Source organism: Ipomoea triloba, chromosome 2 (assembly GCF_003576645.1).
Source record: "Ipomoea triloba cultivar NCNSP0323 chromosome 2, ASM357664v1".
NCBI classification, from domain to species: domain Eukaryota; kingdom Viridiplantae; phylum Streptophyta; class Magnoliopsida; order Solanales; family Convolvulaceae; genus Ipomoea; species Ipomoea triloba.
Genome location: NC_044917.1, coordinates 2,529,959 through 2,551,381, shown reverse-complemented (window position 1 = coordinate 2,551,381; position 21,423 = coordinate 2,529,959). Strand labels below are relative to the sequence as shown.

Below are 21,423 nucleotides of genomic sequence, written 5' to 3'. Positions count from 1 at the left end.
AAAAAGTAATTTTTGCAGAGTAAGAAAGAAAGATGCCTGACACTAATTTAGTGAAAGAGTAAAGAAGAAATGGAGAATGAAGGTGCAATTTTATTGAGGAATCCATTGATATAATACAGTTTTAGAGATTAAAAAAAATGCCCCTTTTTCCATCTTTTATTCTTGCTTATGAACTAATCAAGTAATCAGACAAGCCTTTAAAAACAAAAACAAAAACAAACACGATCAGGTCAGTTGGTTCCTTGTGGCTAAGGGCAGACAAGTCTTTAAAAAATGTATGGATACAGGAATGCAGAAATATCTGGAGATTTGAGAATATTAGTGGAGAAAGATGTCTGGAACTGATGTAGAATAGAGGTAAAGGAGGTGCACTCTTTTAAGGAATCCGACAAACAAACTAGTGAACCCAGGTAGCTTTGTCAATGGCCTAGGATTTTCGGCTTTTCTTTTCTTCAATTCCTGACTGTGAAAACCTCTGCCTAAGTACTTGGAGAACTTCTTCGATTTTCACTCCTCTATTAGCCAGCAGAACCATGGCATGATAAAGCACATCTGCTGCCTCTGATGCAGTGCGAGATTTTTCCTCATTTTCCTCCAAAGTTCGGCATAGCTCATCAGCCTCCTCCCTGCACGAAATGATGCATAATTGCATACATGAGAATGTATCAGATGCGGGTTATCTGGCTAACTGTTTACTAGTGAATATATCTAGCTAAATGTTTTATCACGTAGGCATAAATAAATAGTTACTCAAGACATTAAATAAACCACAATTCACAAGTGTAGTAAAGCACATTACCGAATTTTTGAGCAAAGTAACTTATCATCAAGCAATAATCGCTTTGTCCACGAGGGTTTTCCATTTGTTGGTAGTTCATCTTTTCTTTGATGGATTGTAGATTCTAACGAGTACAAAGTTGTGAGTGCCAACTTATTTTCATCCACCTACCACAAATAAGAACATGTTTTTGAGCATCTCCAGGATAAAGAGAAAACTGCCTGATATTGACTTCAACAGACGATGAGACCCAAGTTGAGGATAAAGCAGTGTATGGTGAAGACAGAACCTGTGTATTGTTCAAGGCATCATAAACTGATGTATAATAACAAGTCTCTGAGCCTGTGTGGCAAGTTGGTCCGTCAGGTTTCCCTAGATATATAATCTGAAGAAAGTTCTTACTAGGTCACGCTGATGAAGAAGAAGTCAAGATGGAGAATTCACTGCCAATAAAGAATTTTCAGAACTTACAGAGTCACGATCACAATCGAGAAAGATATCGCAGACATTGATGAAGTTCATAGAAGTCTCTCCCTTAGTCCACAGAGCAGACCGTGACCGGCTGTAGAATGTTGCTTTTTTAGATGAAATGGTTGTTAAAAGAGCATCCCTGTTGGCAAAGCCTTGCATTAAAACAGCTCCAGTGTCAATATTTTGAGCTATCGCCACTGCCAAACCTTTGTCATCCCATTTGATGCCATCTAGTAATAGACCAACCTAGAATGCCGACATCACACTTTCAGCCATGTAAAGGAAAGGGAACATGATATTGAAGGGCGAACTTGCTATTATTTCAATTATACTGAAACAAAGATATTTAGGAAGCAACTAGCCAAACAGAATTATTAATGATGAAAAAGGGCAGATTTAAGCCATGCAAATTGCAGTTTTTCACCAAACTTAACTAGATTAAACCTTAACGCCAATCTAAATGGGGTCATATGCATGTATATATGCGTAAATGCAGTCCTATTAAGACCTGAATCTTCCATGAACCCTTGAGCTGTCATATCTTTCCACCAACAAACATTCAAAATTTTTAAGTTGTTAGTTAAGTCTAGATTATTATGATGACCTCCAGACCAAACAGAACCAGTCAGTAATTTTTTTAATCCGAGTCCAAAGGCATTGTCAGGTTTCCTTTATAGAAGGTTTCATGCAAAATAATCACAAAGAATGATGTTCCAAGTTGACATCTATGATGTGCCTTTTGCAACAGTGGCAGCAGAGAAGACCTTTCATAATGTCCCTCGCCCCAAGTATTTTGCTTGAAGGTATTCCCCTTTTTTTCATCAATTATTTCATACTTCACTGCAACAAGAAATTACATCGGTTTCCAGCTAACATCAGCAAAGTGTAGCTCTTGCCACAACAGATAACAGCTCCTCTCATCCACAATGATAGAGACTAGATAGACTTACATGTGGAGTCCAGATGTGGCCCAAATAATTAGAAAAGTTATTGAGCATTCATAGACACTTCAAGAGACTTTAAATGATTAATAAGGACTCCACCCATCACATTTAATTACCAATCCTGTTTTTTAACAGCATTCCAATATGCAGACCATAGACAAATCACAAATGACAGTGTCTGATAATCATGAGCAAGAAGTGATGAAGATCAATCACATATAAGTAGATTTCTCCCAATTAGATGCCACATGTATAAACTTTTTAAAAAATTAAAAAAAAAAAACAATCTTAGGTAAGCAACACCAGTGGAATACCTTTGTTTGAAGGTGTGCATTATCTTGATCAGACTTCTTGATGCATGAAAGCACATTGTGCTGCCTGTTGCTCTGCCAGCCACTAGAATAAAAGAGATTGCATCGAGATGCAACTTTACCGGGCCTAAAGCAACAAGAATGTGGAAGTGCCATTATTGTTTCGGTCCTGGAAATTCTATCCAGGTCAGCCTCAAGTAGAGAACCACATAATTTACCATCATTAACATGGCAACAAGAATATAGTATGACAGATAACAATCCTAAAATGCTTAAATAAAGATATATACTACGCATTATAGTCATAAAACATTTCCCAGCAAAAGTGCAATAATTCAAAAGATTTCCGCTTCCCTGATACAATTGGGGAAACAATTTCCAGTCTCAGATAAATTCAACAAATTGTTCGGATTACCATACCAATCATACAAAACCAGTAAATCGCCTTCAGAGAAGCTCCATATCACTTAAAGCATGCAAAGCAAATTAAACTTACTAGAATAACCAAAACAAAATGAATAGTCACCAACCGTGAATACAAGCGGGCATATACATTCAGAGATATACAGTTACGGAGTGAAACCACAGTGAGCTCAAAGGCTGACCTTGTGAATCGGAAGAGAACCGGAGCGTCAGAGGCGATGGAAATCGTACGTAAGCTGCACTACAACCCTAGCTCAGCAGTTATTTTTTTAGATGATGGATAATGACTTCATAGTGGATGAATTTCAGAAACAAGAAAATGAAAAGTGTATTGCGCATATCTCGGCGGAACAAAAAACAAAGTACACTTATTGCAACACTTCCCGTTGCATATAGTTTTTTAAAGTATCATTATTCATTAACTTAATTTTTTTTTGGGAAAATGGCATCTTTAGTCCCTGAGTTATAGGGGTAGTGTAGACTCAGTCCCTAAGTTATGGCTGTATGCGAGTTTAGTCCCTCAGTTATTCACAAAGTGGCGAGTTTAGTCCCTGGACATTAAATTTGACGAAAAAATTAAAAAATATTCAAATTTGAGGGGTAAAATAGGAAATTCACATTTTATTATTCTTCTTATATCAAAACCACTTTTACAACATTATTTTTCACTTCTTAGCCTAATTATTTTCAAGATTTTTCATTTTTAAAAGCATTTTAATAACTTTCAAATGACTTGTTAGGAACCTGACTCTCGTATAACACACTTAAAACTTAGCACAAATAAAGAAATGCATGATCATTGTATTTAGGTGTATGAAACACACTATCCTAACAAGTTTTTATTTTTTTACTAAGCAACAAATGTAATACAATTAAAACTTTTGAGATTTTTTTACACACTATCCTATCTCAAAAGTTTAATTTTATTACATTTGTTGCTTAGTAAAAAAATAAAAACTTGTTAGGACAGTGTGTTTCATACACCTAAATACAATGATCATGCATTTCTTTATTTGTGCTAAGTTTTAAGTGTGTTATACGAGAGTCAGGTTCCTAACAAGTCATTTGAAAGTTATTAAAATGCTTTTAAAAATGAAAGATATTGAAAATAATTAGGCTAAGAAGTGAAAAAATAATGTTGTAAAAGTGGTTTTGATATAAGAAGAATAATAAAATGTGAATTTCCTATTTTACCCCTCAAATTTTGAATATTTTTTAATTTTTTCGTCTAATTTAATGTTCAGGGACTAAACTCGCCACTTTGTGAATAACTGAGGGACTAAACTCGCATACAGCCATAACTTAGGGACTGAGTCTACACTACCCCTATAACTTAGGGACTAAAGATGCCATTTTCCCTTTTTTTTTTACTTATATACACCGTTAACAGTGATTGTGATTTTCACATCATTCAAAAGAATAACATTTTTTTATAAATTACTATTAAAAATAATATTTTTTAACTTTTTAAATTTTACCTAACTTTTGTAAGTAATTGAAGGATTAAAAAAAAAAAAGTAACGAGCAAAAAGTGTTATTTCTCATGTAATTCAAAGATTTACGACTTGGTTCGCGAAAAATATTTGAAAAGAAATGAAATTTAAGTTCCATTGAAATAAAATTACTGAAAATATTAATTACATTGTTTGGTTGGTGAAAAATAAATTACTAAAAATATATATTTCATTATTAGGTTAAATTTAAAATTATATGGAATAATGAGTATAAAGACAATTAACCTCTAGACAATGATAACAACAATAATAATAATGACAATTAATAAGAGTTTGTTAGAGTATAATTGTCCTACTTATTTTCTAAGGAAAACAAAATATCAAGGGGGCATGAAAAATGTTTTCCTCATTTTAGAGGAAAATATTTTTCATGAACCAAATAACAATTTTCCTCAAATTCATGAAAAACATTTTTCTTGGAAAACATTTTACAACGAACCAAACATGTCCTTAAGGGATTATTTTCTCAATAAAAAAAATTACAAAATGTGTTTTACAAATAAATAAATAAAAATATATAAGGACAATATCAATTAAGTTAACTTTGATAATTAAATGTTCTAAATTTGACTTTTCGAGACATCAAAGGCTGCAGGGTTTTTTTAAAAATAAAAAATATATTATGTATCCATTGTTTATTTGTCACATCTTACAAGAAAAGAATAATACACTTCTAAAAGAGAGAACTCAATAATTGAAGCAGTGCTTATACAAATGGGAACCAAAAACTAACACTTCATTTCCCCTCTGTTGGCCTATATATCTTCTCTAAATCCCCAGATGAAATGGCAGTGAGGGGGAATGACACACAGGAAAAAAAAAAAAAAACAAGATTCATCTGCTTAATCAATGGTTAAGGTGAATCTCAGTTTTTATCAAATGCCTCTGAAAAAAAAAAAAAAAAACAAAACAAAACATTCTGGTATCATAATGTCCACCTTTTACACCTTCTCTTGTACAGAACTTGCCTGTGCAATCTCCTCTTCCTCAGTTCTTGGGCTCTGGTCCTGCCTTTCTTGTTTATCATCACTTTTCACATCTGCAGAACCAAGACTTCCCTGTTGAACCACAATTTAAACCAAGATCTATTTAGTTGCCTAAATCCCGGGGACTCTGGGAGAAACCCCACAAAATGCACGGGACAGTAGTGAGTCTGACACTAAAAATATTCTGTAGTATTGCATATATTGTAATCACAACCACTGATGCATATACTGTAACAAACATCGTATTGATCCATTGAAGCAGAACATTCTTAATAACTGACCTTGTTCCTGTCACGCCATCCGAGTCCAAATGGTCTAGATAGCAAACTCACTCTTCTAGGCTGAAATTCTTGCGAGGTGTCTTGATTAGTTTGTGCATCAGGAGAACCGAGCTTTGGGGTTCTATCAAGGTACATTCCAAAGAATTGGAATTACGTTAAATTTTATTCCTCTAAATATGGCAGCCAGCAGATAATAGAGTGCAGTATTAAAAATAAAAAAAATAAAATAAAATAAAATAAAATAAAATAAACTTATTTTCATGTGAAGGAGTAGGCAAATCAGATCATGTGCTGTGCTCAAGATCATGGTGAGATTCAGAGCAAATATTAGTATTGAACTCCAACTCCGATTAAGAGCATACCGTGGGGAGGGTTGTGGGGAGGATTGTGCTCTGCTTTGTCCAGTTTGGTACTGCAAAGTCGCCTCTAATATTGATTCTGCCATGACCGCTCGTTTTTCCATCTCAGCTAGTGAAGCCATGGCTTCTTCATACTTATCCTACAAAGTTGTTGCACTGGTTCGTAAACAATGCAGTACATAGATCATTTCCTAGTATGATATTTAACTTGCACACCAGAAGAAGCTAGTTAATAGTTTGATGGTTTTAGTCGAAAACTTTCAATAATTAGGAAAAACATTACAAAGACCGAGGAAAACATACACATAGATAGTGTTACTAACTTTTGGTGCTAAATTATAATCATCTTACTAACTTTAGCGTTAATAAATATATTTGCAAATTACGCAGTAGATAGAAAGCCAACTGCTATACGGTCCTACAAATGCCTTGGCGAATCAAAGAAAATGGTTTATGACATTTTAAAGAGGAAATAAAACCTGAAGCACTTGAACAGCGTATCTTTGAGCAGCTGCATCTTGTTCAGCAAATCTCCGAGCATCTTCTGTCTCCTTCTGTTCTTGTTCTACCCTCATCAATACCTAAGAAAATTAGCGTGGAAACCATCAAATTAAAAGGTCAAATAACGGAAGGAAGAAAATCCCCAGCTATGTTGCATTTAATGGAAGTAAAAGAATTTTCACCTGAAGCATGGCATTCTCTTCTTCTTGCTTATGAGCAAGAGCCTGCTTGAGCTCTGCAACATCATGCTCTAATTGCTCGGCCTGAAGCCATAGAAGACAGTAATCATGTTTCATTTAATCAGTAAGAAGTCAAAGATTTATGTTTAAAAAAAAAGGACTTACCCTTGCACTCAATTGTCGCCGGTTATCCTGCTTTACCATCTCCATTAATGCTGTTTCCAATTCCTCACCTCTGTACTCAGAAAAGACAGATTTGAGCATCACGGTTGATAATTTCGCTTAAATTGTTGTTTTGGTTTATTTGAAGTAGTTCTCCATTCTCTAAAGCATTTTATATTTAAGCCAGAATTCATAATCAAAATAGAGTATATGACAACTTTACCTGAGTTCAGCAGATTTTTTTTCCTCGAGCAACTTGCTTAACTCAACCTTTAGCCACTTTACCTGCTCTTCAAGATCAGTTCCAGAATTTTTTGTGTTCCCATTCATGCTCACGTATGCTTCATCCACATTAGCTGGTACTAGATCCTGAGAATCCCTCCAGCCTTTTATGCATTTAGATCTCTCTTCCAATGCAGCCTTAACGGTTGACCGATATTTATTTCTTAGTTCTTGCAATCTGGCTTCCTTGACATTTTGATAGCCCATGCAGGCCGTCAAAACAAGTTGACTGCTATCAAAAGTGGAGCCAGCAAGAGACTGTAGCAGAGTTACTGCATCTCCTGCATCCTTTGTCGTCACCAAGGCAGGTCCTTTACAAGATTCAACAAATATAAGTTCTCGCTTCAGAGCAACCCAAAAAGGAAAGTGAAGTAAGGGACGAGGAAATATTACCATATAAATCCATTAAAGCCAGTGCAGTTCGAAATAGCATTACTCGATTCCCTTCAAACAAAAGCACATCCCATACTCTAAGAACTACAAGCCATTAAGAACTAATCAGATATAGCCAATTATGACTTATGAGTAAGATAAGCCAACAGCAAATGAAAAGAATCAGAGAACTGAAAATTAATATACGAGCATCTTAAAGATGTGCAGAACTTTGATGCATTCTCAACCATCATTATATTATACATGTATATGTAGACATATAGCATGACAAGATAAAGATCATGACCACTTTCCCAAGGAAGTACGTTCATAAATACGGAGAGGAACCATGGTCCAGTGATCCATTGTACTTGCACTCCCAGGTAATCTAGATGATTAACTGCAACAGAGTAAAGATCCAAGAAACCAGGAAATATGATTAGCAATAAAAATAGATAGAAGTCTGGGCACTTGGACGGGTTGTAGAAACAAGGGACAACAAAAGACGAACCTAACTTTGGAAATTTCTCACGCACCAATTCCTCAAGAACACGTTGGTCAACCTGACCAAGCAAAAAGGAAAAACGTAAAACATTTGCTGTCTATTTATATTTTTTGTCACCCACTTCAATTAAATATGAAAGGGGAACGTAAAGGACTAAAGGGTTGCATAGTAACTAGTAACTAATTTGCATGCATAAACCAAAACTTGAATTTTACCTGAGACTCTATCATCTCTTCTGAGTAATAGCCATCAAAACAGTCATCTAGAATGCCAATCAAAGTCCTGAAAGTTCAATTTACGTTTAGACCACATTAAAACAAACTGAGCTTAGCCTAAGATAGTGCTTTTTGCTATATAAAGTATTGTTATACTGATAAAAATGGTATTCCATGAAATGGGGGGGAAAAAAAAAATTGTCCTTTGCAGGACGAAAGTAATCCTCACTCTTAACAAGGTTAGAGTTTGGGTGGCCTCTAGTTTGCATAGTTACACATGAAGTACTTCATGTGGTTTTCCACCTAAAGAAGAAATATAATGCAGAGTCTACAGAAATTTATTTTTTCATGGTATTATACTATTATGTAAGGAGTAATTTCTTTTTTTGCAACTATTCAAATTAAAGATAAGATGGCAATCAAATCTGAAACTCACCAAAATGCATTTTCCTCGGGCATTAGGAGCAAAAGTAGACCAGCAAAGAAGTTCATGGCCTGCATTGAGGAAAGCAGGATAAGTAGATAAAAATTAAAATGAAGTGAAGTTTGGATATCATAACTACACTTAGACCAAGACCCTTCACTTTGAATATAAATCTCCAAGACAAAAGTAGGAGTCTAAAATGGGGCATTACAAATAAGTACCTTCTCAACTATGACTCTTCTCTTTATGAAACACTCCAGGACTCTTTTGCAGGTGTATCACATCTAAATATATTATCTTACTTCCAAAATTTATAATCAAGTGTGCAAGAGAGGTTTATAATTTCATAGAGTATGAAAAGAAAATAATGTAGGACCACTAACACCATACATAGAGTATGAAACAGTAATTCAATTTTTGAATGTCATATTATTTTTATTATGATTATTATTTTTGTACATCATGGAGGATGAGATTGAACACCATGCATACTAAATATATTCGGTTGAGGTTAGGCATTTACTCTTAGCTTCCTTCCTTAGATAATCTATTCACCTCTATAGCTGCCTTCATCAGTAACTAACAAGCAAAAGGGAGAAGGAAGGCAGATAACCTTTTTGTTGATGTACCTGACAGTAGCCAACAGAAGGGTTGTGCCGAGCATATGCAATCAGTAAACGCCTCAAGGCATTTCTTCCATTCTTGTCGAGAGCAGGATGGCCAGGAAATGTTCGGGGCAAATCCTGATTGTGAGGATCAGAATAGCATTAATGCAGCAGCAAGATAGACAATAGAATGTATTGAATATATGATGCAATTATACTGACCTTATCAATCTGTGCTTTCCACTTCTCGACTGCACATTCATCTGCACTTAACTCCTTTGTACTGTCTGTCTCCTCTAATTCCATGCTTCTATGATCAGAATTATTGCCAGATTTAGTTTCTCTTGAAAGCAAATCTTGATAATAATTTTCCACTCGACGTGCTCTGACACCAACGAAAGCTTGCCAAAGCTGTAATTGATATTTCAAAGACTAGATCAATGAAGCATATGTATGATAAAGAAGGTAAAGGAGAAATATATCTACCTCTCCTCTGAGAGCCATTGGCACCCCGCCTTGAACAAGACACTCCAATTCTTCTTTCCAAGGAGGTAAAGACTTTGGAGATGAAACATCCTGGGCAGGACTCTCATTCAAAGGCACATCGTGTAAGGAATCTGATCTCTCCAAATCATAATACTCATCCTCTGAGTCCTCTCCTTTTGTGCGTTTAGCTTCTTCAGTAGGAGTACTAGAATCTTGCTCTCTTTTCACTGCACCAACCCTGTTTTTGACACGCGTGCTCATCATATCTTCGATGGCTCGAAGTGATGGCCTTATATCAGACCATATCTGGACTTGATGAATTTTATCATTGGCTGATGTTGGCAACTCTTTAATCTCTGTATCATTTTCAGCAAGACCATCACATACTTCAGCTCCATTCTGAGAACTGGAATCCAGTTCCCGGTTGAAATTGTTAACTGCAGATGATCCATTTATGGGAAATTGAGTGGATTCTGCTTGCCGTTCCAGAAAGTCTTTCCACCTATCAGACCTCTCCACCTCCTCTTCCTAAGAGCATTATCAAACCAGCAATGAGGAGATAAACACAGTTTTTTTTACCAGAGTAGTACTTCAATGTTCCATTTTTAAAAAAAAACATTTACTTTCATGATTTAATCTGTTCATCTTTTTATACTCTTAAAATGGAGAAATAGGAATAAGAGCTTAAAACCTTGTAGATATTAGCATATTCACGATATCTCTCCACATGCTGAGGCCTTACTGCAAACCCGTAAGCATCTCTGTACACATTAACCTTTATCAGTAAAGCGAGAGAATAAATAATCAAAATGAAAACTTTTGTCCAAAGATTCGTCTTTTCAAGCAGAAAACCCAAGAAAAGCAGTGTCGGTGCAAGTGCAACTCAGTAAAACCCCAGTACCCCACTGCATTCTACATTCACTCACAGCCAGTCCACCACAAGTTGAACCAATACATATTTGGAAAGATTAATGAAAAATTTAAACAAGAAAGAAACTTTAAAGCAAAATCATTAACTAAAATGTAAGAAAGGAAAGAAAAATCTATCTTTTTTCTTAGCATTCAGTTCTCTAGTGTAAAATCTAGACGCTCAGGAATCAAGGATCCAAGAGAGGGAAAATAATGGATATTGATATAGTACCTGTTCTGATCAAAGGAAATGAGCTGAGGGGTCGCCGCTGAAACTGAATCTTTGGCCTTCATTGTCGGAGCACGGTGGGAATCCAGCAAACAACAGTGTAAAGATAGGATTTCCGACTTTTTACTGTTTTTTTCAGTATATCCCTATGTATTTTCCGACATAGAACATGGTCGCTGGATTGAGTTAGACCTAAAGACGAAAATGGAGCGACTTAAGTGTGAAGTTGTAAAGATTTTTTTTTCTTTCGTTTTCGTTCTCACCCTGTGTAACCAGTGACTGCTACACTCGATCAAGAAAAAGATGGAGTGTCGGGGCCACGGGGGACCCAAATTAGAATGCCAAAATTACCTGACACGCCTGCCTTTACAACAATAATACGGAGTAACTTTTTATTTTTTAAAAAGTTGAATTTTAACCTTATGAGAATCCAACCACAAATTGTATCACTAAACTATGCTTTGGAATACAAAAATTAAAAACTTTATTTATATCTTTTCGCATGGACAACATGGTGCAATGAGCATACCATACATACAAACAAACTAAATCGTAAATTGAAACTACCTCAGTTAATTCAACCAATAATCATAAAGTCCCTAATCATAATATATGGTTCGAATTTTACTAAAAATATAAAGGGTCATTGTGAATATTTATCTTTTGATTAGATGTGACAATGACTCCTATTGTGTGCATAGTGTACATGTAATCAGTGAGAATTAGGAGACTCACGGGATATACCTTATCCAACAACTCTTAAGCATGAGTTTCGATATTTTATGATTAGCCCATTGTAAGCTATAATTATGAAACCTAATATAAAAAATAATAAAATGAAAGACTAAATCACCTTGCATTTGAATTTTTATTCGAGAATATAAACTCAAACTTGAAATCCTCTCTTTACTTTGGATCAAGAGTTCGTTAGTTATCTAATAATACTAACATTTCGTGTAAAAATATTACTTGTAAATAGAGTTTATACTTATTAACTTACAAATGAGTTAAATGAAATAATGCCAATAAATTTATTTTATTCAATATCCAATTGTCCACCAATCAAATCGCTCCTAAAAAAGTGCGCACAATTCTTTTTAGTATTACTGTATGTTATTTAAAAAAAAAAAAAAAACATTTCGTGAACAATTATGCACACTAGAACAGTAGAACAGTTGTGGGGGACAGCAGGAATAAGGAGGTAATTCACCTATATTATTTATTGGGTAAAATACATTATAATATACAGCGACACTGTATATATTTTGTTCTTTATGAAAATTTAGTTTTTTTTATTGATATATTTTATTATGTTATATATGAGCGTCTTTAATAATAAAAACAAATAAAAGAATAATAATGTAAAACTTTCAAATAATTTCATTAACTAAAGTCCATTTGATAATAAATAAAAATATAATTAAAATACATTGAAGTAAGATTATACAAAGATAAACATAAATTGAAGATGTAATACCTTAAGACCTTTAATAATGTTCACATAAATTGTTTTTGAGTGCTACTGACTCTATTACATTATATTGTATTCTCGATCTCATGACTTGAGAGAGTCACTACATGTACAAGGTGCTTGGTTAATAATGTCCACATATATTTATTCACAACATTTAAAATTTTTTTAAAAATAATTTATAGGTAGAATTATTGATTCACCTTGTAATGAACTCGTATGGTTAAGTTTAGATCAAATATGAAAAATTATAATAATCACGGGACTAACAAGCAAAAAGTAAGAACAGCGCCACAGCGGCGTGAAGTGAAACCGGCCGGCCTGTCTTTTCCGGTATTCCCGTCCATTCTCCGAAAGATGGCCGGAGGAGCCCTCAAACTCCACGCCGTTGTTACTTGTATTTACGCTCAGAAGCCCTATACTTGGGCCCGCACCATCTCTTCCGCCGCCAAATCCGAGACGCTTAGATGCCCCGCGGCCGCGGCGTCGACGCCCAGGTGGCGTCGGAGGATACCGTTTCCAGCTCCGGTGCGCGGAGTACCCAATTACCAAATTCCTCTAGGTTTTCACAGCTCTCCCCGTCTGCCCCTCAGGAGTATCTCTACTACTCAAATGGGTTCCGACCCCGATAAGAAGGAACAGCAGTTGCCGGATACTTCGTCGACCTCACAGTCGGATAAATTGCTCACATTGCCCACAATATTAACGATTGGCCGCGTCGCTGCTGTTCCGCTTCTTGTGAGCAGTATGTTTCCCTGCCTATATAGCTTCCTTTGTTTCTGAATTTATCTGCATTTTAATTGGGTTTCCTTCATCGGTAATTAGGTTAAATTAGTATGGAAATCTGCTAGAATTGTAGTCTGCTGCTGTTCTAGATTGCTCCTCTGGTGTGGTTTGCTTGAGAAAGATTCGAACTTTCAATCTAAATATCAGTTTTCTTTTATTTCAACAATTGCATTCTCCTATACTGCTTCTGTTAGTAGTTCTTTGTGAGAAATATATGATTTCTCCTGGAGGATGTCTTTCTTAGATATAGAATATATACTTTTGTGTGGCTTTTGATTTTTTTTTTAAAAGCAATTGATAGGAAAGTTACCAGTGAGAGCTGCCTTATGAATATTCTTTCAGTCCACTGTAATTCTGAAAATATAAGTAATGGATGACATTCTTTGTCAATATTGAATGTTCTTAAACTAATAAAAGAGAACTAATATTGGATGTTCTTAAACTAGCCTTCTATGTCGATAGCTGGTGGGGGCCAGCTGCTACAACTGGTATCTTCATTGCAGCGGCAATTACTGATTGGCTAGATGGGTATATTGCCCGAAAGGTATGGGCCTTTGCTGCTTCCCTTAGAATCCTATACTGTAATGCTGTCTTTTATTTTTTATTTTTTTGTACAATTTAATTTATGGTTTGATGCATTGGCATTTTCAGAAGAAATTAGGAACTGCGTTTGGGGCCTTTTTGGATCCAGTGGCCGATAAGGTAATCTCTTTGAATGAAATTTATCATTTGTTTTGGGTCAGAAGTTCACATTTATGGTAGCAAAGGATGCTTTTGTCTTTCAAAGCACGTAATGAATCTTAGACATATAAATTTAAAATTTTATAATGATGGTATAAGACTATATTTGCGTTGTTTATTACTACAGCTAATGGTTGCTGCCACTTTGGTCTTGTTGTGCACTAGACCTTTGGAAGCTAGTGCCTTTGGACAAATGCCATGGCTGCTGACTGTACCTTCAATTGCTATTATTGGCAGGGAGGTGAGTGACCATTTATGTTCTGTGTTTTCATAGCTTGTTGATCACTCTAAATGGAAGTACTGGTAAGCTCAAATCCTTGTATTGTTCTTTCCCCATCCCTTGGGCGAGTGAGGGGTTGAAGTTTTAGGTGACAATGAATAATGCTTTCCCTAAATGTTTCATGGGAAAATTTAATGACTCTCGGGTCTCAATGTAGTTCTGTTGATAGAGAGAGTGAGTGTATGACATCTAGGAGTACTGCTTCACGATTAACAATGCATATACCGAGTCATCTATAATGATAATTACTTTATTAAACAGTACAGTTTGTGTCTTTGTGATGTCTACTGCTGTTTGCAATCTGAAGAACAATTCTTGTATGTAGATAACAATGTCCGCAGTTAGGGAATGGGCGGCCTCTCAGGGCAGCAAACTTTCAGAGGTTACAATTTCTTATTTGGACTGCCATTATCCGTTACAAAATAGTCCTTTTTCCAGCATTCTATGATAGTTTGCTGATGAACCACGAATCCAATTAAATTTTCTCCAGGCCGTTGCTGTGAATAACTTGGGGAAGTGGAAAACAGCTACACAGATGGCAGCCTTAACCATTCTACTTGCAACCAGAGACAGCAGGTAAACTGGTCTTGTCTGCTACATTAGCCCGATTGTCTGAAAGAGTTCCTATCCTTTTTTTTGAACAGAAGGAGTTCCTATCTAATTATCCATTTTGCCCCTTTCTCTTTTACCAGTTTCGTTGATGCTGGAGCTCTAGTGGGCTCTGGTGTAGCTTTGCTATATATTTCAGCATGGCTCGCAGTTTGGTCTCTGTTCGTGTATATGAGAAAGATATGGAAAGTACTGCTGGTATAGGAACATCTCCGATTTGAGCTGCATCTTGGTTCAAACTTCCAACAGTCACCGGACTCAACACAGTTCATCAAAACCATTGGACCACAAGTATGGAAACAAATACTCTCACTCCTTGTTGCTGCATCTGGTGATTGCCCTTTGTTCAAGATTGTATTTTGCACATAATAAAGCTAATATCGAGTAGTAAGTTCAAATTTTAGAGTATTTTCCAAAAACATTAACGCAACATGTGAATTTGATTACTATGAAGCTAGTATCTAGTACAGTATCCTGGGTTGTAACGATGAATGTTCTGAACTGGACATTTAGTTTTTGCCTCTGATTGGTGTTCTTGATGAACCATGAGTTTACTACTTGTGGTGTTGTGGCATAGATAAAAACTTGAAAGAAGAGAAAGAGCCATGTTACAACTTATGTGGTGCACAAATGGCAGATACTATACGAACTTGAATTGCAATCTTGAATTGAAATCTAATATAACCATATTATAAGTGGAGAAACGTTTTTTTTTTTAGTACTACTGATTATGTTATAATGCAGTATCTGTTCTGTGAGCATAAACATAAATGTGCAGTCCAACTATCAGCTTAGATTTTTAGTTGGATTGAGCGCATGATTCAATTTGTTCATAACTATTTTCTCAAACTAGTGAATCCCAAAGAATCAATATCATCTCTACTGAGACTTACCCGCCCCTTCTATATGGAAGTGCAACCGGGTGTCACTAGACCACACGATCTTGACAAGTGAAAAAAAGTTAGAAATTGCAAATATCAAAAGTTTCTATAAAAATAATTGTCAACCTCACAGCTGTGAGTTCACTCTTGACAATTTGACATTGAAGTAAGAATCAAACACAAAAATGGTGTTTTCTCCCCCAACATTAAACCCAAAAATGAAATTTCTCACCTTTTGTTAATTTTTAAATAGGTTTGACGGCGGCACGTGGAAGGAATAGAATACGAAAATTTCAAACATCTTTATTTCTGAAAGTCTTATCCCCTGGTCAACCCAAGTTTAGCATGTATGCTGTTTATATTATATTTTTCTCCAATAATATAGGGAGTAATTTTCAACTCCAAGTGGGAAGCTATTTCCAATAGTTGAATCAATATCCAATTCAGCGTTTTTGGTTGACTAAAACTGGGTGCAATTCTATAAAGCATGCAAGTTTCGCTGCAAATTATATTACCAAATAATATTTTTTTCTCTATCAAATGGATCCTGCTGATTATGATCTAATGGATTCAGCTTTATACGAAGCACTGGTGGAAGGAAACCAAGAAGAAGTAGATGAAGCTCTTTGGTCCAAGATGGTGACGCCAAAGGGAAACACTATGCTTCATATCGCGGCTCTATATGGTCACACGCATTTGGTGCAAAAGATTCTGGAAAAGCACAGATCTTTGTTATGTGCAGTGAACAACAAAAATGAAACTGCGCTTCACATTGCTGCCAGGGAAGGCCACACTGGCGTAGTCTCTGAGCTCATCCGCTGTGCCAAAGCGCGGCCAGAGCTAGAATCTGGGATAGGAGGAGCGAGAGATATGGTGAGGATGATGGATGGCGATAAAGACACAGCTTTGCACAAGGCTGTGAGGAAAGGGCATTTGGAAGTTGTTAAATTGGTGGTGAAAGAGGATCCGGAATTTGAGTTTGGTGCCAATGAGGCAGGGGAAACCCCACTTTACCTAGCTGCAGAGCTGCAATTTCATCAGTGTTTGGTCGAAATCTTGAACAATTCCCAGAGACCTGTTTTCGATGGACCTCTTGGCCGAACTGCCCTTCATGCAGCAATAATTCATAGTGAACCCCCAAAAGGTAGAGCTTTTTGTTACATACTTTATATTAATTAATCATGAAATGAATGTTAATTAAACTGATAGATAATTGCTTTATATATTAGATTCCACAAAGCTATTGTTGGAAAAAGAAGCATCTTTGTGTGAGGTGGGTGATGATTGGGGCTGGACACCATTGCACTATGCTGTAAGACTAAATAATGAGAAAGCTGTTGAGCAGATTCTGCAAGTAAAGAGCAGTGCAGCATACATCCCAGCAGGGGGCAAAGAAGGTGAGTGGACAACTGCACTTCATATAGCAGTAAGTGAAGACTCTGTTGTATTGTTCAAACAGATATTACAGCATTGCCCACTCTGCTGGGAAATGGTTGATAGCAAAGGTCGAAATATCCTTCATGAAGCAATCTTGAATGATGCAAGAAAGGCTATAAAATTTATCTTAAATTCTCCAAAAATGGATCACCTTGTTGATGAGAGAGACGAGGATGGCAACACTCCTCTACATTTGGTTGCAGCTTCCAACAACTATGTGCCAGAATTGATCCATCATCCTAGGTTGAGTGGCGCCATGGTTTTTAACAAACAACACTTGACTCCATTGGACATTGCATCTCGGGTGGGATCAGGCTCAGTTGGCAAGCGTGGCGACCTAACAATGAAAACAAAGAGGAACAACGAAACCAGGATGGAAATGACACAGGAAATGAGAGTTCCTAAGGAAAGGTCTGTTAGTAGTGCGGGGAAGATGGCTAAGGCACACATTGTGGTGGTGGCTCTAATAGTCACAGTGACCTTTGCAGCGGGGATGGCAGTGCCAGGAGGGTACAACGACGACAATCAGGGCGAAAAGCAAGCAGGGATGCCAATTCTGTTAAGAAAATCTGCTTTCAAAGCATTTGTTGTTACTAATGCTATTGGCTTTGTGGCCTCCATATCTTCTCTGATTGGATACATCATGTTGGTGGAAGAAATTTCGAGCTTTGGGAGACCAAAAGTTGTTCGCAAGCTTGTTTGCTTCTCGATTCTTTTGCTTGATTTATCGTTGACAGCGCTGATACTTGCATTCATAACGGGGATGTTTGCAGTTTTAACAGTACATTCATCTGCTGTTGCGGTGGGAGTATGCATTGGCGTCTCCATATGTATCATTGGCATCATTAGTGTCCTCCTCTTCTTGGGGTACAATGAACACTGGTGGATTGTAAGAAAATTATTCAACTTTTTCAACAAACTTGGCTAGCTTTAGAGATTGCTAATTTGGGATTATTAATCATTATATTTGTGTGGATCTTTATGGATTTCCCATATTTGCTTCAAAAGTATATTCATTTCTTTTCTTTTCCCTGCATATATGCTTTCCTAGTAAATGCAGGCAAGTATATTTTATTAAAAAAGAATTAGGTGACCATTTTTTTTTTAATAAAACGTAAGTGGTACATGCTTTTTTGACGTATTTTATACTTCAAACGCAAGTTTGGATTCTGTATTTCCAAAAAAAAAAAAAATACAAATGAGACATGTGTTTATGACCTCAAATGCATGTCCAAGTGAGTTTTTCCTACTTTTATTAATTTTTTATTTCATTCATATTTTTGTCAATTATATCCCATGCACTCTTATTCCAGTCAAAAACCTAATATTATGAATGTTGGATACTAGCTGATGTGGTAAACAATGGTGGACCAGTTGATTTGACTTTGTACTGACGCTGACCAGAGTGAAATGTCCCATATTTTTTTCTGGAAAGCCTTGATCCCGTGGTACCCAAGTTTAGGCAACTGTTTAATTTTATTTTATTTTATTTATTTATTTATTTATTTATTTTAGAACAAACTGTTTAATTTTTTTAATTACATTTTTCTCCAATAATATAATTTGTAAACTCCAAGCGGGAAGCTATTTCCAATATAATCCATTGAATCAATTATCCATTTCAGCGTTTTTCGTTGACTGAAACTGGGTGCAGTCTTCTTCCACGAACACGATGGATACAGACATGGAATGGCGATTATACAAAGCATGCGAACTTCGCTGCAAATTATATCACCATCCACTACCAAATAATCTTTTTTTCTCTATCAAATGGATCCTGCAGCTGCTTCTTTACCCTTGGGTTATGATCTAATGGATTCAGCTTTATACGAAGCAATGGTGGAAGGAAACGAAGATTTAGATGAAGCTCTTTGGGACAAGATGGAACAACATGGCGGCCGCCAGGTAACGCCAAAGGGTAACACTATCCTTCATATCGCGGCTCTATATGGTCACACGCATTTCGTGCAAAAGATTCTGGAAAAGCACACATCTTTGTTGTGTATCGTGAACAAGAAAAATGAAACTGCCCTTCACATTGCTGCCAGGGAAGGCCACACTGCCGTCGTCTCTGCGCTCATCTGCTGTGCCAAAGCGCGCCCAGAGCTAGAATCTGGGATAGGAGGAGCAAGAGATATGGTGAGGATGATGGATGGCGATAAAGACACAGCTTTGCACAAGGCGGTGAGGAAAGGGCATTTGGAAGTTGTTAAATTGGTGGTGAAAGAGGATCCGGAATTTGAGTTTGGTCCCAATGAGGCAGGGGAAACCCCACTTTACCTAGCCGCAGAGCTGCAATTTCATGAGTGTTTGCTCGAAATCTTGAACAATTCCCAGAGACCTGTTTTTGATGGACCTCTGGGCCGAAATGCGCTTCATGCAGCAATAATTCATAGTGGGGGCCCAAAAGGTAGAGCTTTTTCTTACATACTTTGTGTGAATTAATCATGAAATGAATATAATATATATGATTTGTGTTAATTAATCTGATTGATAATTGTTTTATGAGATAATGGCATATGGTATAATCTGAGTATAATGATTTTATAATGTTTAGTCCTAAACTTTCAAATTAACCACCCGTGATCCTTCCATTTTCAAATTGTTACCCTCCTTCATATGGTAACCATTTGAAAGTTGAAGGACCACGGATGGTCAATTTGAAAGTTTATGACTAAACATGTCAAAACCACTGTACCCGATCACAGATAGTACTAACTCTTGTTTTATATATATATTAGATTCCACAAAGTTATTGTTGGAAAAAGAAGCATCTTTGTGTGAGGTGGGTGATGATTGGGGCTGGACACCATTGCACTATGCTGTAAGACTAAATAATGAGAGAGCTGTTGAGCAGATTCTGCAAGTAAAGAGCAGTGCAGCATACATCCCAGCAGGAGGCAAAGAAGGTGAGTGGACAACTGCAGTTCATATAGCAGTAAGTGAAGACTCTATTGTATTGTTCAAACAAATATTACAGCATTGCCCACTCTGTTGGGAGATGGTTGATAGCAAAGGTCAAAATGTCCTTCATGAAGCAATCTTGAATGATGCAAGAAAGGTTATGAAATTTATCTTAAATTCTCCAAAAATGGATCACCTTGTTGATGAGAGAGATGAGGATGGTGACACTCCCCTACATTTGGTTGCTGCTTCCAACAACTATGTGCCAAAATTGATCCCTCATCCTAGACTGAAGGGTACTGTGATATTTAATAAACAGAACTTGACGCCACTGGACATTGCTTATCAAGAACCAGCTTTGGTAACTACATTTGATTTCATTTCATTCTATCTACAATTTTTTATGCTGCAACTAACTCATATAAAATGAATGAAACAATGTTGTAATAGGTTGCCTTAAAACCTATTCTAATTAAAGTTGGTTGGAAGCGGGGTTGGCGTGGTGACCTAACAAAGAAAACAAAGACGAATGCTTTCAACAATGGTGGAACCAGCAGGACGCAGATGATACAGAAAAGGAAGGATCGCGAGGAAATGTATATTAATAGTGTGGAGAAGGTAGCTAAGACACACATTCTGGTGGCGACTCTAATAGCAACAGTAACCTTTGCAGCCGGAATCACATTACCAGGTGGCTACAACAACACTCTGGGTGAAACCACTCAAGGGATGGCAATTTTATTAGGAAAATCAGCTTTCAAAGCGTTTGTTATTACCAATGCTATTGGTTTTGTGTGTTCCATTGCCTCACTAACTGGATACATGCGGTTGGTGGGAGAAGTCTCGGATACTAAGAGATTAGAAATTCTGGAAAATGTTGGTTTTTACTCAGCTCTTATGCTTGATTTATCCTTGACAGCAGTTGTGCTTGCATTTGCAACGGGGATGTTTGCAGTTTTAACACATTCATCGGCCCTTGCAGTGGGGCTATGCATCAGTATTTGTATAGTTGTCTTAGGCCTCATCAGTTTCCCTGTCTTCATAGGTTACAAAGAAAAAGGGCTCATTGTAAGCAAATTTAAAAAATACGTGATAATAAAGAAAGCTTAATTAGCTCTCAATCTCAGATTCTCAGCTCTCATGCATACAACCTAACTTGCATTGTAGACATTTTGGTTAGATACCTTTATGTAGTTAGTTGGTTTAGCATTATATTTATAGTTTTATGCCTGCAATACTCCTACCTGAATATGGAGAATATTTCTGCTAAAAGGCCGGCGTTCTGGATTCCCTTTAATTTGGTGTGGTGTAATTGAAAAAGATTCCAACTTTAATTTGAATATAATCAGCAATTTTGTGCTGAAAATTTGTGTTTGTT

General features: G+C 36.5%; 4 protein-coding genes across 5 annotated transcripts; 2 read left to right on the top strand and 2 right to left on the bottom strand.

Annotated features, from left to right (window-relative positions):
* Window positions 1–105: 105 nt before the first annotated feature.
* On the bottom strand, window positions 106–3,274 carry LOC116009983 (histidine biosynthesis bifunctional protein hisIE, chloroplastic-like). Of its 2 annotated transcripts, none has more exons than XM_031249216.1 (6): window positions 3,035–3,274; window positions 2,508–2,673; window positions 1,250–1,495; window positions 1,068–1,163; window positions 800–945; window positions 106–626 (listed from the first exon to the last, which is right to left on the bottom strand). In XM_031249216.1, the coding sequence occupies exons 2-6, from the start codon at window positions 2,658–2,660 to the stop codon at window positions 428–430; spliced, it is 840 nt and encodes a 279-aa protein (XP_031105076.1). In that variant the 5' UTR covers window positions 2,661–2,673; window positions 3,035–3,274; the 3' UTR covers window positions 106–427. The 2 variants fall into 2 exon arrangements, with proteins under 2 accessions (XP_031105076.1, XP_031105075.1); XM_031249215.1 differs by having other exon boundaries at window positions 3,110–3,273.
* A 1,764-nt stretch (window positions 3,275–5,038) lies between these two features.
* Window positions 5,039–11,192, bottom strand: LOC116011373 (rab GTPase-activating protein 1-like). The gene is made up of 17 exons (XM_031250932.1): window positions 10,940–11,192; window positions 10,490–10,559; window positions 9,799–10,326; window positions 9,535–9,723; window positions 9,337–9,450; window positions 8,720–8,778; window positions 8,284–8,350; window positions 8,075–8,126; window positions 7,871–7,963; window positions 7,585–7,668; window positions 7,133–7,502; window positions 6,913–6,982; window positions 6,751–6,831; window positions 6,547–6,648; window positions 6,071–6,207; window positions 5,709–5,829; window positions 5,039–5,499 (listed from the first exon to the last, which is right to left on the bottom strand). Exons 1-17 carry the CDS (start codon window positions 10,999–11,001, stop codon window positions 5,383–5,385), a joined length of 2,316 nt encoding a protein of 771 aa, XP_031106792.1. The 5' UTR covers window positions 11,002–11,192; the 3' UTR covers window positions 5,039–5,382.
* A 1,463-nt stretch (window positions 11,193–12,655) lies between these two features.
* LOC116007335 (CDP-diacylglycerol--glycerol-3-phosphate 3-phosphatidyltransferase 2-like) lies at window positions 12,656–15,423 on the top strand. Its single transcript, XM_031247995.1, has 7 exons — window positions 12,656–13,152; window positions 13,640–13,737; window positions 13,845–13,895; window positions 14,062–14,175; window positions 14,540–14,596; window positions 14,705–14,790; window positions 14,907–15,423. The coding sequence occupies exons 1-7, from the start codon at window positions 12,765–12,767 to the stop codon at window positions 15,025–15,027; spliced, it is 915 nt and encodes a 304-aa protein (XP_031103855.1). The 5' UTR covers window positions 12,656–12,764; the 3' UTR covers window positions 15,028–15,423.
* A 759-nt stretch (window positions 15,424–16,182) lies between these two features.
* On the top strand, window positions 16,183–21,411 carry LOC116010064. Its single transcript, XM_031249327.1, has 5 exons — window positions 16,183–16,848; window positions 16,934–18,064; window positions 18,901–19,551; window positions 19,883–20,406; window positions 20,496–21,411. Exons 1-5 carry the CDS (start codon window positions 16,245–16,247, stop codon window positions 21,153–21,155), a joined length of 3,570 nt encoding a protein of 1,189 aa, XP_031105187.1. The 5' UTR covers window positions 16,183–16,244; the 3' UTR covers window positions 21,156–21,411.
* The last annotated feature ends 12 nt before the right edge of the window (window positions 21,412–21,423 follow it).

Bases quoted from the DNA above. Each gene is read 5' to 3' on its own strand.
- LOC116009983 (XM_031249216.1), bottom strand. From the start codon at position 2,660: ATGGCACTTCCACATTCTTGTTGCTTTAGGCCCGGTAAAGTTGCATCT. The intron at 1,164-1,249 runs GTAAGTTCTGAA...AACTTTCTTCAG, and splicing joins TCGATTGTGATCGTGACTCT to ATTATATATCTAGGGAAACC. The intron at 946-1,067 runs GTTCTGTCTTCA...TATTTGTGGTAG, and splicing joins ATGCCTTGAACAATACACAG to GTGGATGAAAATAAGTTGGC.
- LOC116011373 (XM_031250932.1), bottom strand. From the start codon at position 11,001: ATGAAGGCCAAAGATTCAGTTTCAGCGGCGACCCCTCAGCTCATTTCC. The intron at 7,964-8,074 runs GTTCGTCTTTTG...ACTCTGTTGCAG, and splicing joins TGAGAAATTTCCAAAGTTAG to TTAATCATCTAGATTACCTG. The intron at 6,649-6,750 runs GTGAAAATTCTT...TAATTTTCTTAG, and splicing joins AAGAGAATGCCATGCTTCAG to GTATTGATGAGGGTAGAACA.
- LOC116007335 (XM_031247995.1), top strand. From the start codon at position 12,765: ATGGCCGGAGGAGCCCTCAAACTCCACGCCGTTGTTACTTGTATTTAC. The intron at 13,738-13,844 runs GTATGGGCCTTT...TGGCATTTTCAG, and splicing joins ATGGGTATATTGCCCGAAAG to AAGAAATTAGGAACTGCGTT. The intron at 14,176-14,539 runs GTGAGTGACCAT...TCTTGTATGTAG, and splicing joins TTGCTATTATTGGCAGGGAG to ATAACAATGTCCGCAGTTAG.
- LOC116010064 (XM_031249327.1), top strand. From the start codon at position 16,245: ATGGATCCTGCTGATTATGATCTAATGGATTCAGCTTTATACGAAGCA. The intron at 18,065-18,900 runs GCTAGCTTTAGA...AATAATCTTTTT, and splicing joins CAACTTTTTCAACAAACTTG to TTCTCTATCAAATGGATCCT. The intron at 19,552-19,882 runs GTAGAGCTTTTT...TATATATATTAG, and splicing joins TCATAGTGGGGGCCCAAAAG to ATTCCACAAAGTTATTGTTG.